This window comes from Danio rerio, chromosome 4, assembly GCF_052040795.2.
Source record: "Danio rerio strain M-AB ecotype USA chromosome 4, GRCz13ab, whole genome shotgun sequence".
NCBI classification, from domain to species: domain Eukaryota; kingdom Metazoa; phylum Chordata; class Actinopteri; order Cypriniformes; family Danionidae; genus Danio; species Danio rerio.
In genome coordinates, this window is record NC_141024.2 from 66,128,316 (window position 1) to 66,144,298 (window position 15,983).

At 36.5% G+C, this 15,983-nt stretch overlaps 1 protein-coding gene and 2 long non-coding RNA genes across 4 annotated transcripts in view; 1 reads left to right on the top strand and 2 right to left on the bottom strand.

The window, feature by feature from the left end:
- Positions 1-2,236: 2,236 nt before the first annotated feature.
- The window catches only part of LOC137490822 (NLR family CARD domain-containing protein 3-like), an 81,695-nt gene continuing 67,948 nt past the window's right edge, over positions 2,237-15,983 (bottom strand). For both annotated transcript variants that reach the window (XM_087249813.2, XM_087249814.2), the window contains 2 exons: positions 3,366-3,412; positions 2,237-3,039 (listed from right to left, as the gene is read on the bottom strand). In XM_087249813.2, the coding sequence (XP_087105939.1) occupies positions 2,516-3,039; positions 3,366-3,412 (571 nt within the window). In that variant the 3' untranslated portion in view covers positions 2,237-2,515. The remainder of the gene's footprint in view (positions 3,040-3,365; positions 3,413-15,983) is intronic.
- Positions 4,506-9,884, bottom strand: LOC147845206 (uncharacterized). The gene is made up of 6 exons (XR_015484336.1): positions 9,764-9,884; positions 9,073-9,108; positions 7,179-7,253; positions 6,717-6,883; positions 6,209-6,398; positions 4,506-5,814 (listed from the first exon to the last, which is right to left on the bottom strand). It is a non-coding gene; the product is annotated as an uncharacterized LOC147845206 (long non-coding RNA).
- Positions 12,705-14,968, top strand: LOC148682336 (uncharacterized). The gene is made up of 3 exons (XR_015942824.1): positions 12,705-13,184; positions 14,379-14,563; positions 14,730-14,968. It is a non-coding gene; the product is annotated as an uncharacterized LOC148682336 (long non-coding RNA).

The following is a 15,983-nucleotide window of genomic DNA, read 5'->3' on the forward strand; positions in this document are numbered from 1 at the left end:
CACTGTGTGTTTTCCATGTGAAAGAACTGTCGATATGAATGCCCAAGTACTTATAGGTATCTGACTGAGTAATAGGATCATCATGTACAACCACTTGACGATGGTCACCTATGCACTTTGGGTCAAATACCATCTCTTCTGTTTTCTTAGTATTTATTTTTAGCTTATTTCTATCACACCAATCAATGAACTGACTAATTTCTGACTGATATATAACCCCAATATCATCCTTCTCATAAAGTAAACTTAAAATGGCTGTGTCATCAGAGTATTTAAAAAATAAAATTCTGTGAATGCTTACTTATACATTCATTTGTAAAAAGTGTAAAAAGAATAGGCGAACTGACACAGCCTTGTGGAACCCCAGTACTACTGTTCTTTTCCTCTGAACAGATGTTTTTAACCTTGACAACCTGAGTTCTGTTTGTTAAAAATGAGAAATACCATTTGCATATGAATGGGTTTATATTCAGCTGTTCCATCTTTTCAATTAATAAATGTGGTTGGATCGTATTAAAAGCGGAACTAAAATCAATAAAAAGCAGTCGAGCATAAGCTTTAGGATTGTCTAAGTGCTTAAGAATCAAGTGCAAAATACTATAAACTGCATCTTCAGTACCTCTGCCATACCTGTAGGCGAACTGTAGAGGATCTAAATTACTAGCAACTTCTGATTTTACAATGGACACCACACATTTCTCAAAACATTTCATGATAACAGATGTTAATGCCACCGGTCTAAAATCATTGTACTCAGAGGGCCTCGCCAACTTAGAAACAGGAACAATAAGTGATTTTTTTCCACAAACTAGGAACAATACCAGAGTCTAAGGATTTTTGAAGTATGGTAACCTAAACTGGAGTCAGTTCATCAGCACAGCATTTAACAGTGTATGGCAAAATTCCATCCGGACCTGCAGATTTATTTGAGCCAATATGTTTAAAATAAAAATGTATCTGCTTATCATCAATCAGTGGCCTATCATAAGTAACACCTCTAGGAGACATTACCTCCGAACTGTTGTCTGGGGTGTATTCACAATTCTCAAATCTTAAGAAAAAGTCATTCAACTCATTCACTTTCTGTGAGTCATCAAAAATAGAAATAGAGGGAGTAAAAGACTGCATATTGGACATAGATTTCATAGAGTCCCACAGTTGTTTAGATTTAGACATGTGTAGTCTATTCCCCAGGCATTGTTTATGTTTTATCCTAGCGTCTCTTAATAATCCATTTAACTCCTTCTGAGTAACTCTTAATCCTTGATGATCATGATTATGAAAGGCCAACTTCTTCCTCTTAATACAATCTTTAATGTCCTTTGTGATATATGGTTTATTGTTGGCATAGATGACTATTTCCTTTTTTGGTATCACATTCTCAGTGCAGAAATTAATATAATCTGTTATTACAGTGTTTCATTAATTTCCATAGTTTCATTAATATCCTCGCTATGAAAAACTTCCCAGTCAGTACAGAGAAAACATCCTTTCAAGGCTTCAACGCTGTCCTCTGACCAAACATTCACAGTCTTCACCACGGGTTTATTTTTCTTTAAAAGAGTCTTATACGTAGGAATTAAAAACACAGTATTGTGATCAGAGTTTGAAAGGGGAGGTCTTACCCTGGACGTGTATGCCTCTTTGATGTTTCCATGGCATTTGTCTAAAACATTTTTGTCTCTTGTATTGTCTTTAACATATTGATCATATCCAGAAAGAACAGTCTCCAATTTACAATGATTAAAATCACCAAGAATAAACACAGACGCTCCTGGTGTACGTTCAAGTTGGTCTTGAATACAGTCTCTTATAGCACTGGCGGCTATAGCTGCCTTAGCGGAAGGTGGAACATAAGCCACACAGATTAATATATTCCCGAATTCTCTTGGTTGGGAGGTAGAAAGGTCTCAAACTCAAGCATAAGAGCTCAATATCCGGATTACATACTGCAGATTTAATTGTTATGTGACTGCACCAACGCTCATTCACATAAACGCAGATTCCACCTCCTCTGCTTTTTCCTGAGGCGGCAGATCTATCGGCTCGAATAAGACAAAAGCCTTGTACCTCTACCAGCGAACTCGGAATCTCCGGACGAAGCCATGTTTCAGTCAGTGCCAGGAGACCCGCCTCTCGATACTCAAAGCAGGCTCTATCATCACATTCTAATATCAGCAGTGGATTTGACATTGACTTTTATTATTTGTGCTCAAACAACAGAGAAACAATGAAGAAGATCAATCTGTAGACAAGAATGAGCTGATCTGAACACAGCAGCATCCTGGAGGACACTTCATCAACATCAATGATGACACTGATGAAGACTGAGACACACACACACACACACGCACACGCACTCACACACGCACGCACGCACGCACACACACACACACACGCACACACACCCCTCTCTCTCAAACACACACACAGACATAGACACACACACACACACACGCACACACTGCTGCTGACTGCTCCTGCAGAGGATTCTGGGTAAATCTCTCGTCAGTCTTCAGCTCAGTTTCACTGATGATCCAGAATAAACAGTAAACCCAGCACAGAGCGGCTCAGTGAATGTGGTCTGGACTGAGTGGATGAGGCTCATTGTGTCTCTATAGATGTTGTAGAAGATCAGAGTTCCTGCACTGTGATCCACAAACACTCCTATTCTACTGCTGAGCGGCTCCACTGGGAGATCAGTGTCTGTGTCATTGTGACTGAATGTGAATCTGGAGGAAGAGCAGATCAAACTCCAGGACTGAGCATTACCTCCAAACCCACACTCATCACCTCCTCCCTTCCTCCTGATGCTCTTATATGACACTGATATTTCCACTTCATCTCCACTCCAGTCAATCTCCCAGTAACAGCGTCCACACACACTCTCTCTGCACAACACCTGAGGAAGATCATCAAATCTGTCTGGATGATCAGGATACGGCTGATTCTCTCTCACACTCTTCACCTCTCTGTTCTCCTCAGACAGAATGAGTTCAGTGTTTGCTGTGTTTGGATCCAGAGTGAGGAAACAGGCATCTGGTAACACAAGAACACACACATTTACAACCACAGCTGTGTGTGCGTGTGCGTGCATGTGTGTGTGTGTGTGTTAGAGAGAGAGGGTGTGTGTGTGTGTGTGCATGTGTTCACTGCTGTGTGTGTGTGTATGAGCGTGAGAGAGAGAGGAAGTGTGTGTGTGTGTGTGTGTGTGTGTGCGCGTGAGCATGTGTGTGAGAGTGCATGTGTGTGAGAGAGTGAGTGTGTATGTCTGATTGTGTGTGTGTGTGTGTGTGAGTGTGTGTCTGATTGTGTGAGTGTGTGCATGCGTGTGTGTGTTTGAGAGTGTGTGTGTGTAGTCCTACATTTGTGTGGTCCTGCTGTAATCCTCGTCTCTCCTCCATGATCCAGACTGTAAACACACACAGATTCACATTCAGTCAGTACACAAACATCAGCTTAACACACACACACACACACGCAAACACACACACACACACACACACACACACACACACACACACACACACACTCAGGTTGTCCTTCAGTCAGTACACCAACATCAGCTCATAATACACACGCACACACACACACACACACACACACACAATAAGACATGTGGAGTGTGTGCTGAATGCTGGATTGTGATTGGCTGATCTCAGTGCATTAATAACTGCAGTAAAACAACATGAGTGTGTGTGGAGCTGTCAAATCAGCTTCTGAATGACACACAGAGCTTTTAGATCAGATGTGGAAACAGAAAACAGAATGGAAACACAGAAACAGACAGATATAAAGACTGAAGGATTCATTCAATGATCAATTGACAAAAGCGCAGCACAATAATAAAGCAGAATTCAGTGTTAAATGACTTGAAATATGATGGAGATCTTCATCTTCTGTCAAATGCCTCTTCATCATCTCCAAACATTGCTAAGTTGGAGAGCAGTGAATCCAGACCAATCTGCAGTCCTCCTCGCCCTTTGGAAGCTTCGTGGGTTTGTGTTCTGTTTATTGTTCATAATACTTCAGTTATAAAGGATTAGTTTAGGAGTTTTTTGTCATTTGCTTTATTTGAGTTTGTTCAACATGTGATTGTCACTGGACTATATCAGAACCAGCATCACTGTCTGCTGATCACTTTTATTGCCTGATATTTTGTGTTCATGTTAGTTTATAAGCAGAAAAGAGCCAGATTACAAGATATGTGAGATATTTGCCATACTGTCAGAAAAAATGTGCAAAATTTGTACCTTTAGGGGTACAATGGCTTGTCACTGGGGCAGTACCCTCAAGGGTACACCTGTTGTACCCTTTCACATGGGTACATATTTGTACCCTAGCAGTATGTACCTTAATGGGTCAAATATGTACCTCTGCTGACTAATTTGTACCTTACTTGGGCTATGGTACAATAATGTACCTTTAAAAAAGGTACAATTTCTCCTCCATAGGGATTAATTTTGTACCCTTTCATTTCAGAATTGTACTCCATACACATTAAATTTCATTTATCACATTTATTAAACATTAAATATCAACATTTTTACAGGATGAATGTTTAAACATTGCATCATTTTAAAATAATAAAAAGCAATATTTTTCCATGAGTACAAACTGCCCGATAATTGTACTTTTATACTTGTAACATTTTATCACAAACACACATTGAAAGATTCAAAACAATTACATTGTCACCTTTTTAGAGGATGAAAGTTTTAAACTATCACAATGTCCTACCAGATGCATAAACTTAAAAAATAGCTGCTTAAACATTTTAAAACATTTTATGAAACAGCAAAAAAGCTTAATATTATTTTTTAACACCAGTACATCCCATTTCACTGAGCATTTTTACCAATGTAACAAAGTAATCTTTCTAAAACAGCACTAGACCTCATGAAGTATAATTTTGTTAGTGCACTGCATTCTACATTTTCTAAAAGCATCAAGAATCTCAAAGCAATCTTTTTCCATACAGTACATTGAAACATGTCACTTACTGTATACCCTTAATCATTTTAGATCTCAAAAACACATTTGATCAAACAGTATTACACATTTGATTTAAAATTTCTAAACATTCTTAAGCAGTTTATCAGCAGAGTATGTTTCAAGAGCCTGAAAGTCCATCTGTCTTGGTTTATAACACCCCATTCAAAGTCAACTCCTAGTGTATTTGCATGGAAATATGAATTATACAAAAGCAGTATTATAAACTTGCCACACAGAAACCAGTGCAGTATTGACATTTAAAATGTATTTCATTAGGAAAGAGTCATTTCTTCTCCATTAGCAGTCTCACATGCTCACAAAAACAGTTCAATTTGAACACCTGAATGTGTCAATCTCATCAAGGATGTTGGGCGGAAAAAAATTCTTAGCATTGTGTCATCTTGTGCTTCTCAGTTGATTTGGGCAATGTTATTGAAATGTCTATAGCTGCTAGTCTTAAAACACTGATGCACAGACTCGAAACGCATGCACCAAAGTAAATGCAAAGATCCAAGCATTGCTGTTTGATGCAGACCCAGCAATACCAGTTCTCTCGGACAGCTGCACTGAGTTGTTTTCTTGTAATTTTGGATCTCCATCTTCACACCGTTGCTGATGTTCAAATTTAAATTGTTGTTCCATCTCGGGGAGTTGCTGATGTTCATCCTTTGCAGTCTTTATGTAGCGTGGATAAGCCACGTTGAAAACACAGTAAACGGCGAAGGATGTAATAATGCCTTTTAACTCCTATTCTCCAATACTTTGCAAAGGACTTTCAGCCATCTGTAGAGGTGGGTAGGGAGCATCATCATCATCCCACTGTGAAAAGAAAAAGAAAAAGGACATCAATAAACAATGTAAAATCTGTCAGAACTGCATAACATCTATCAGAGTATTACAAAGTGTTTAACCAACAGTACCCAAACCTTTTCCAGTGTAATTACTGTAAGCAATCAACTTTCTCTTTAAAGATATGGGGGAGCAGAATTAGAGCAGCACGAAAGTCTGAATCTATTGTAAAATAAAATCATCCATTTATTTATTTTATTTTCGACTCAGTCCCTTTATTAATCTGGGGTCGCCACAGCGGAATGAACCGCCAACTTATCTAGCACGCGTTTTACGCAGCGGATGCCCTTCTAGCTGCAACCCATCACTGGAAAACACCCATACACACTTATTCACACACATACATATGGCCAATTTAGCTTACCCAATTCACCTGTAGCACGTCTTTGGACTTGTTGGACTTGGACTTGTGGAGGAAACCGCAGCACCTGGAGGAAACCCACGTCAACATGGGGAGAACATGCAAACTCCACACAGAAATGCCAACTGACCCAGCCGAGTCACGAACCAGCAACCTTCTTGATGTGAGGCGATCGTGCTACCCACTGCACAACCTTAAAATAAAATAAAGACAAAAAATTAACAAAGTACTCTTAAATATATTTTTAATATAAAAGGACCCGTTTTTAAAATAAAGAAAAAAAATATTGGAATGTTTAGCAAATGCTGAATAAAAGATATTTTATGTATTTTTATGAATTACATTTTTTAAAGAAAAAAATTGAGACATGTTCTCTATATAAAGGGTTTGTATATAAGGCCTATGAGTTTAACCTTTCTAAATGCAGCTTGAAAAGGCACTTAATGATCCCATCCAAGAAATAAAGGTTTGATCTAGCAAAATTATTATTATGTAAGTTTTATGTTAATACCTGTTAGATCATCTGCAAACTTCTATTCTCCTGCTTTTTTGTAGACTTTGGCCAGTGGAGATGCTTTTTTTCTTAATCAAGCTCAGGCACCTTTAGCACAAGCTGTCCTTGAAGCTCTGACTTGGTTGGAGATGGTTGATGAATGCATTCAGTCAGGTTTACCATGACTATAATAAACAAAAAGGAAATTAGTGATTCACTTTAAATAAAAACTATATCTAATATTCTTTGTTGCCATTTCCCTTTAGTTATCACTGTACAAATAGTTGTAAGCTTGAATGCACATATGTTCACCACAAAGCTTGAAAATTAAAATATTTTTACAATAGTCATAACATTTATAATAGTCATTTGATCCTACACTTTGGCTTATACTGACATTAAACATTTAATTTAAACTGAGAACTGATTTAAAATGTGGGATCTCACTGACAAGGGTGTTTTTAATAAAGGGTCACACACCTTATTTCACTGGATACACAGGACATTCGTATTATTCTCAAAAGATGATGCATCCTCACCAATTGCAGGAATCACCTATTGGATCAAATATAAGTCAAAAATGACAATCATAAAAATTCAAATATAACTTTAACACTTCACTTTACAGTTCATAGAAAAAGGGGAGATTAAAGTGCCCATATTATACATGAAATAGGGTCATATCTTGGTTGTAAGGGTCTGCAACAACAGTCTAATATGCATGCAAAGTCAAAAAACACTGTCATGGTCTTATAATCTGCATTTATTTTTACCTAATTATCCCAGCGACTCCCGTATGAATCGTCCAGTGATTCATTTGTTCCCAAACCCCTCCTTAGCGCGAAGCTAATCTGCTCTGATTGGACCGATGACAGTCTGTCGCGATTGGTCGACTGCCTTCAGTCAGAGAGTGAAATGGCCAACAGCTAATCAGCAATATAAAAGTAATCACAGTTCATACACGCTCGATAGTGTAGGCGTGGATTTTAGCTGCCACACACACACAAAAACACACACACACACCTCCGGACGACAACGCTCCCGCTTCCGCCCGCACCCGCCAGGTTTTAGCCTAAGAACCCGCTCCGTTTTCTGCCTGCCGCGCCCGATCCCGCTAGAGCGGGGGACCAAAAATCACCCAGCTATACAGTCCAGACAGCCAAGCTGTCTGTATAAACACAGCACCAAGCACACAAAGCTCGTTTGCTCGCTCTCTCGCGCTCTCTCTCTCTCTCTCTCATACGCGCGCGTGCGCACTAACACACACACACACACACACACACACACACAAGCACCAAGCAGACTCTCTCTCTCATTCGCATAGCAATATCCGTGATATTGCTAGACAGCCCGCTCCCGTCCCAAATTAAACCCGTTACCGACCGCTCCCGCGATTTATTCGGAAATTTATTATTATTTATTCGGAATAAATTTCCGAATAAATCGCGGGAGCAGAACTCTAGCACGGAGCTCCATAAACAAAGCAGCACGCGTCGCATTTTTAACGTGACTTTGCACGCGATAAGAGAATATAGCCAGTTAACCTGATACAGTACACGCGGTTACAAGTAACAAATCACAACTAAATACATTTGCAAGCTAGAGTCAGCGAGGCAACTTTAATCGCACGTACTTACACTTGAGAAATGGAGGAAGAAACCCATCCTGACATCCATCAGTAAGTTACTCTTTACTGATCCTTCCTTTAACAAACTCAGATGAAGTATTCTTTGTAGCATGTAGCTTCCAGTACTTTTCAACTGCTTGGTTATAATGCTGATGTTTCATCTTTGGGTAGAGACTCAATATAATATCCATCTGCAGTGTGACTTCAATCGACCGGCATGTTTGTGTGCGTGTTGTTGTGGGTGTGCGTGTGTTTGTGGGTGTGCTTGTGTTTGTGTGTGTGTGTCTGGGTTTCTGCGTCAGAGGGCGGGGCCTCAGGTTTGAAATCTCCCGGGTTTGCGCGTGCACGTGAATAACTTGGTTTCGTTCGTACGTCATGGCGAAACACCTAATGAATCGGTATCAAGGCGACTCGTTTGAAGCACTATGAGTCGACTCTTTTATAGATGAATCAACCGTTTTAAACACTGTATTCTTACAGATTTAAGCCTTAGCTGAATACTTCACTTCACTTAGAGCTGTGTTACACACTACATGGAGGGGAATTTTCAAAAAACCATAATATGGGCTCTTTAAATTTAAGACTGCACAATGAATTCCTAGGGAAAAAGTACACACACACACACACACACACATATATATATATATATATATATATATATATATATATATATATATATATATATATATATATATATATATATATATTATTAACAAACAGATGAAAGACAAAATACTAAATACTTACGTTATTACACTACTGCTTCCTTGTCCACTTCATTTTCTGAAATAAAAAAAAATCATGATCGGTGTGAACTTGGTTAACAGCAAACAAAAAAAAAGCTTAAAATTAGCAACTCAAATGTTTGATAAAGACCTGCACCTCGATCTGACACGACAGATGATTAGGACTCTCTTGAACATCCGTTTATAACGTTATTTAAATATGTAACGTTACAAAATACAACTTCTATAAATGAACGTGGGTTGAGATATGCATAAACTAAAAAACTAAAATTATATTGTTTCAGACATAAAGGGGACAGGCATTCACTTCACTCCTCTCCTGAGTAAACATGAACGTTAGCATGAACGTTAACGTTAGCTTCCCAACACTGAGAAAATTCTGAATTTATAAATAACGTATGCAATAAAGGCTTAACAACATTATCCAAACAAAACGAAATGTGTTTGAACTGTTTCTCTGGACGTTTCACCGCTGTTTTTTCAGCGTCTTGAGCTCTGTCTCATGGCCAGGTTATGTGAAAAATCATATTTTCATTTCTGGTCAACCTTAAATTACAAAAGGGTCCCCTCACGCGGCAGGTAACTCGACGGTAATCATAATGAAGTTACATACACAAGGCAAAGTAACGTCAATTATGAATTGAATATGACCCAACGGATATTTACAATAAGTTATTTAACATTAAACGTACCTGCAAATGTCTGTGCTTCGTCTTCACGAGCGTATTCCAGCTTCTTTGAGTCCTTCAGGTCCATCCTTCATCGGCGGTGAGAAGAGCGTCAGAACAGTGCAACAGCTGGAGATTAACCGTCGCACGTAATCAGCTCGCATTATGAATGCACGGCGCGGGCAAAATCCTATTAGACAACACGAATTCAAATCTGCTGGCTGCCTGCTAATGCTAAGCGAAAGTCAATGGACAATCCCCCGCTGTGCAGACCCGCAAGTTTAAAAAAAATTCATCTAATGTGTCTCAAAATGTAGTTTTAAGAGTATTTCAGGCGAGAATGTAGTTGTTTTAAACTCGAATCGGCAGTTTATTTAAAAAGACAGCGCTTCTTTGACAATGTGCTTCAGTGAAAGCGGACTCTGTCAGCGGGAGCTTTATGATTCTCTCCCCCGCCGACAGCAGCATTTACTTCGGCCAGTCAATCTCGGATCTGCCACTGGATTCAATCTCCCCCTTGTAGTTAAAACATTATATTTAATACATTTTGTGTATATCTAACGGCCAGCTTTTGGTCTTTTAAATCTATTATTTGTTCTCAGCTGTATTATTTTGGCAGTATTATTCTGTTACGTTTTATAATTGTTTTATTAATTAATTTATTTATTAATGCTACAATGTTGTACTCTGTCTTTGTTTACCAAGCTGGTTACCTTTAATTCCTATTGTATATATCTACTTTATACTTGTATGTCCATTCTAGTAGTTTATTAAATCTGATAATCAAAGAAAGGTCTGTGTATAATAAGCCATTTCACTTTACATTTAGGGGGATTTATGTTAACATTTTCTTAAATCAAAAATATTAATTTATAATATTTATAAGGCCATGTTTATATAATTAAATAATTTAATTTATAATGTACAGTTTTTGTGCATTTCTTCCAAATAACCAACAACTTCCCAGATAGCAGGCAGTAATCGGCCCGAGCTCGGCTGCCCTCCGGCGCCTCCGGCTCCGACTCGGCATCGGCGAGTGTTATCCGGGCCGAGTGCGGCCCGCAGCTCGCTCGCGCACATGCGGTTGTGATGCGGCTGTAAAGCACTGGCCCGATTCCGGTCAACCATATCCGGCTCGAGTCTGTCTGTAGAGTCCTGGCCGCTTCTGGCAAGGACTCGGCTGATGGCAACCGATTAAGTTCTTATTTTATCTAGTAATCTGTTAGCTCAACGTGTAATGATAATTTGAGAAAATATTCATGGTACGATAGCAAAAAAAAAAAAAAAAAAAAAAGAATATTTAGTGTGGATGGTCGCAATGTTTAGACGCAAACAAAACAGTATTATTTATAAATAGATTATACATGTCATCTAGAGAAAAACTATGTAAAATTCGCTTATTTTTGAGATAGCACGCTCCTGTGCTGACAGTTTTTTTTTTAAGCAGAAGTTGGTTTCATAATAAACACATGCGTTACTAAACTCCTGATCCAAACTCCAATCCAGACGGTGGCGGTAATGCTCCAAAAAGCTGGTTGTCAACCACCATGGCACAAAGATCACAAGAAGAAAAAGTTTGGTTTTTCAGACATTTCACGAGGATTCCGGTCAGAAAGGTAAGCTTTTTACTGCTTGTGTACTGTATAATTAGCAAATTTAGAGCTTAAAACATCTCCACAGTGTTTGGTTGTAACAGCGTTTAGTAATTTAAAACAGTTTGATACGAAATGTAACTTGCTTTAAGAAACACGACTGGAGCTAATGTATGCTAACGCTAACAGTTACAAACACGTCTGAAAGTTCCTTTTCCTTTTACACAATGTTAGATTGTAACGTGTGTAGTAACTGAAAACTATTTTAATTATTTTAAAGAAACATGAAACGAATTTGTGTTTATGCCAACTTTGCGTTAAAGAAAGTTTCTGTAGACGAATCCATTAACTAACATGGCAAAACGTGTTTTTTTCCTGATTTAACATTATAAAGTACCGTGGATGTTGAAAAAAATCTTTGTACAGGCGTATACTTATCCAACAGTATTAATTCTGTGATTATGTGTAAATAAAAACTAATCGTTTTGGATTAATAAAATATTATTGTTTATCTTGTTTATGCAGTTAGTATTAAGGTAAAGTTGATTTTACATTCGCACATTCGTTCATTTAGAAGTCTCTATATTGTTTACCATGTTACTTTGAATATTCGGTCGGAATTAGCATGCCAGTATGACTTGAAATCAACATTAACACTGTTTATTTGACTGTGAACAATGTTGTACTATGATAGTCATTGGCTGCCAATGTGATTTCACTGTTTAGAGTTTGCAAATAATACTTTTATGAAACTAAATTATTAAGTGGAAAGTTCGAATGTGCGAATATAAAACCAACTTTACCTCTATGCAGTTAGTCACGAAAAGTGATCGAAACTCGACTGTTTACTATTCTCTTTAAATTATCCAAGAGAAATATATTACTATGCACTTTAATTCATATGTGTTAGCCTATGTGAATCAATTATATCTTTTGTTCAAGCTGTAATGGTCAGTTAATGTAAAACTGAACGTCTTAAAGCAGATTTTGATGTTTTTTTTATGTTATTGACAGTGATAAATTCTGATTTAAATGAATGGGTAACAATATTTGTTGGTTAAGTCTTATTGTTCTTGTTTAACAAAGGTTAGTGAGATCATTTTGCAGTACATCACGACCAAAGAAGTCAATGGCACACTCTTTTGAACGTGAATAGGCATGTTATAGTTGTGTGCTAAAAGTCCATTATAAGCTGTAAACTGCTGATACATTTTCAACATAGATTGAGCTTTTCAGACATTACATTACTAATTGCTTCACAAACAGCTGAAATGGTCTATTGTTATTGGCTATCATCATCAAACATTTTTCACAATGGTAGGTTAATCTTCATGGGTACAGAATAATGCATGTGCTTGACCATCTTACAAATCGATGTCTCAGATTCATAAGGCTGTCACTCTGCATGAATCTCCGAATAAATCTTGTGCAACCTTCTGTGTACTGATTATTTACACTATAGGTATTATATGCATTAATTAACTTTGATAGTATTTCAAGATTTGAACTTTTTCTTTACGGGAGGTTAACAACAATGTGATGTTTTATTATAGATGCATATGAGGAAGCTCGACTCAAACATCCACACGCAACTGTGATTTCTGACTGGTAGACAGATGAGGATGATGATCGTCTGTCATACATCTAAAGACAGAACAGTTTGTTTGCAATTATTTTAAACACATACTGTCAACATTATGTCATTGATCTATTACAACCTGTGAGTTTTGCCCTGGCACTATACTAAAGTGATGTTTTGATTTGTAAATGTATCTGATTAAGGGACAGTATAGACACATCTATACCGTGATGAAGAAAAATTACTTGGAACAAAGAGGCTGGATAAAAGGCAGGTATGAAGATTTCAGAAATCAATGCAGCACCACAAGTACCATCACCATCAATGACGATGGCAGAAATCTTAAGACCACCATCAAGATGCACAGATACTGTACATTCCAGTACACCAGGCGTGTCCAAACTACGGCCCGCGGGCCATCTGCGGCCCGCGAGGCTTTATAAATATCAATAGAATCTGGCCCGCTATACAAAAAAAATCTGTCTGTCTGTCTGTCTGTCTGTCTGTCTGTCTATCTATCTACACACAGTTGAAGTCTGAATTATTAGCCCCTCATTGATTTATTTCTTCTTTTTTAAATATTTCCCAAATGATGTTTAACAGAGCAAGAACATTTTTACAATATGTCTGATAATATTTTTTCTTTTGGAGAAAGACTTATGTTTTATTTCGGCTAGAATAAAAAGCGGTTTAAATTTTTTTATGAACCATTTTAAGGTCAAAATTATTAGCCCCTTAAGTCTTCAGAACAAACCATTGTTATAAAATAACTTGCCTAATTACCTTAACTTGACTAGTTAACTTGATTAACCTAGTTAAGCCTTTAAATGTCACTTTAAGCTGTATAGAAGTGTCTTGAAAATATCTAGTCAAATATTATTTACTGTCATCATGGCAAAGATAAAATAAATCAGTTATTAGAAATGAGTTACTAAAACTAATATGTTTAGACATGTGTGGAAAAAAATGTTTAACTCTCTGTTAAACAGAAATTGGGGAAAAAATAAACGGTGGCTAATAATTTAGGGGGGCTAACAATTCTGACTTCAACTGTGTGTATATATATATATATATATATATATATATATATATATATATATATATATATATATATTATATATACACACACACACGTGTCTGTGATGTATGTAAAATTTGGCCCGCGACAACGTTTGTTTTTTTGCATCTGCCCCTCGGCCCAAAAAGTTTGGACACTCCTGCAGTACACCTATGAACATTTACAGTCTTTGTTCTAGTGCAGTTTGAGATCAAGACAGAACTTATTGCATCTCGTGATGTTTTTGTAAGAATTGAAGACATCACTAAATTTGTTAAGGTTTAATGCAGCTAGAAAGTAAAGATCAACTAGAGAATATCAGCAGTGTCTAACCCACTGTTGTATTTACAGAAGTTGTATGAGAATAAGCTACAGGTTGGTTTATACTAATCTGTTATTTTTCTTTTTTAGCACGACTGACTGAAGTTTTAAAATCATGCAACGTCATAAAGCAGCAGCTGGGCCTGATTCTCACAAAACCAAAACAGACGTGATGAAATTCCAGATGTAAACACATTTGACCTTCCTTTGGCCAATTTGATTTGGAAAAGCTTGAAAATCAACTAAAGGAGCAGCCTGAACAAATGAAGAAACTGGTAAGTTCAAGCTCTTGCTTATTTCAAAGTGTTTTAAGTTTATTTGTTTTTTTTATTGTTTTTTTTGCTTCGTAGGTAGCCTACTTTTTTCCTAATTTTTCTTTTTTTTTTTTTTTTACATTAGTACTTGTTCACTACTAATTATCTGTTTATCTTTTAATCACAGATGGAGTGAGGACAAATGTCCATACCACGCCACTGATAAAGAAGTGGAAAAATGCATTACAAGGTAGCTACAACTTGCCCCTGACAGGGATGGAGGAAGAAAGAAGATAAAGCTAATGTGTCAAATGTCTACATCACTATTTTGTTTTATTTTTTAAACAACATTTTAAGTGTATTAGGATGTTCCCTGATACTTGAACAATTTGTTTCTTTCATTTGCATTTATATATATATATATATATATATATATATATATATATATGCATGTATATATATATATATATATATATATATATATATATATATATATATATATATATATATATATATATATATGTGTGTGTATATATATGTGTGTGTGTGTGTGTATATATATGTACGGTATGTATGTATGTATGTATGTATGTGTGCGCCAAATTCTGAAGAAACATCTTGATACATTTTTAATAAACGTAATACAAATAAAATTATAAATATAAAATTGCACAAGACGTGTATATATATGAAATGTATAATCATCTCACTCATGTCTTGCTGTTTGTGCAATTGATTTTGTTCAAGTTTATTTAAAAATAAGTTTGACTTTATACTTCTGCAATTATGTAAATATATTTGTTTGTTTGTTTATTATTATTTTAATGTTTTATTAAAAAATGTTTCAAGATGTTTCTTCAGAATTCTGCAGTACTTTTTACAAGTTTGACTTTGATATTTTACGGATTGTCATTGGTATTTTAAGATGTTTCTTGCTATATCTTAAATTGGTTTCTATATTTAGGTTTATATAAAATTAAGCTGTTTTTTACTAATTTTTAATTGAAGTCTATTGGGAAAACAGGGTTGTTTTAAAAACATCTGTGTTTGTGTGTAATTTTTAGATTTTTTGTTTAAATCTTTCTGTGTGTCTTTAATGTGTTGTTTTATTGTTGTTTTTATATTGATATTCTTGTGCACTACAAAATTATTTATAAAATTTTAGTACTATTTTTTTCTTGCAATCAATAAACGTTTAACATTTATTTATTTTGTCATTTGTCTGATTATTTTCGTTACAGAATATGTATGCAGTTTGCACTTTATTCAAAGGTTAAACGCAGTGCTTACACTTTGTGTTTACATTATAGCCTGTGTTTGCTGTTATATAAATTCAAATGGTTGTAATACCATATATCAAGTACCAATGTAATACCAAAAGGTTTTATAAGGTGTATAAATACGGAGTCGCGCCAGCTCCGGGCCGCAGCGCACATTACCC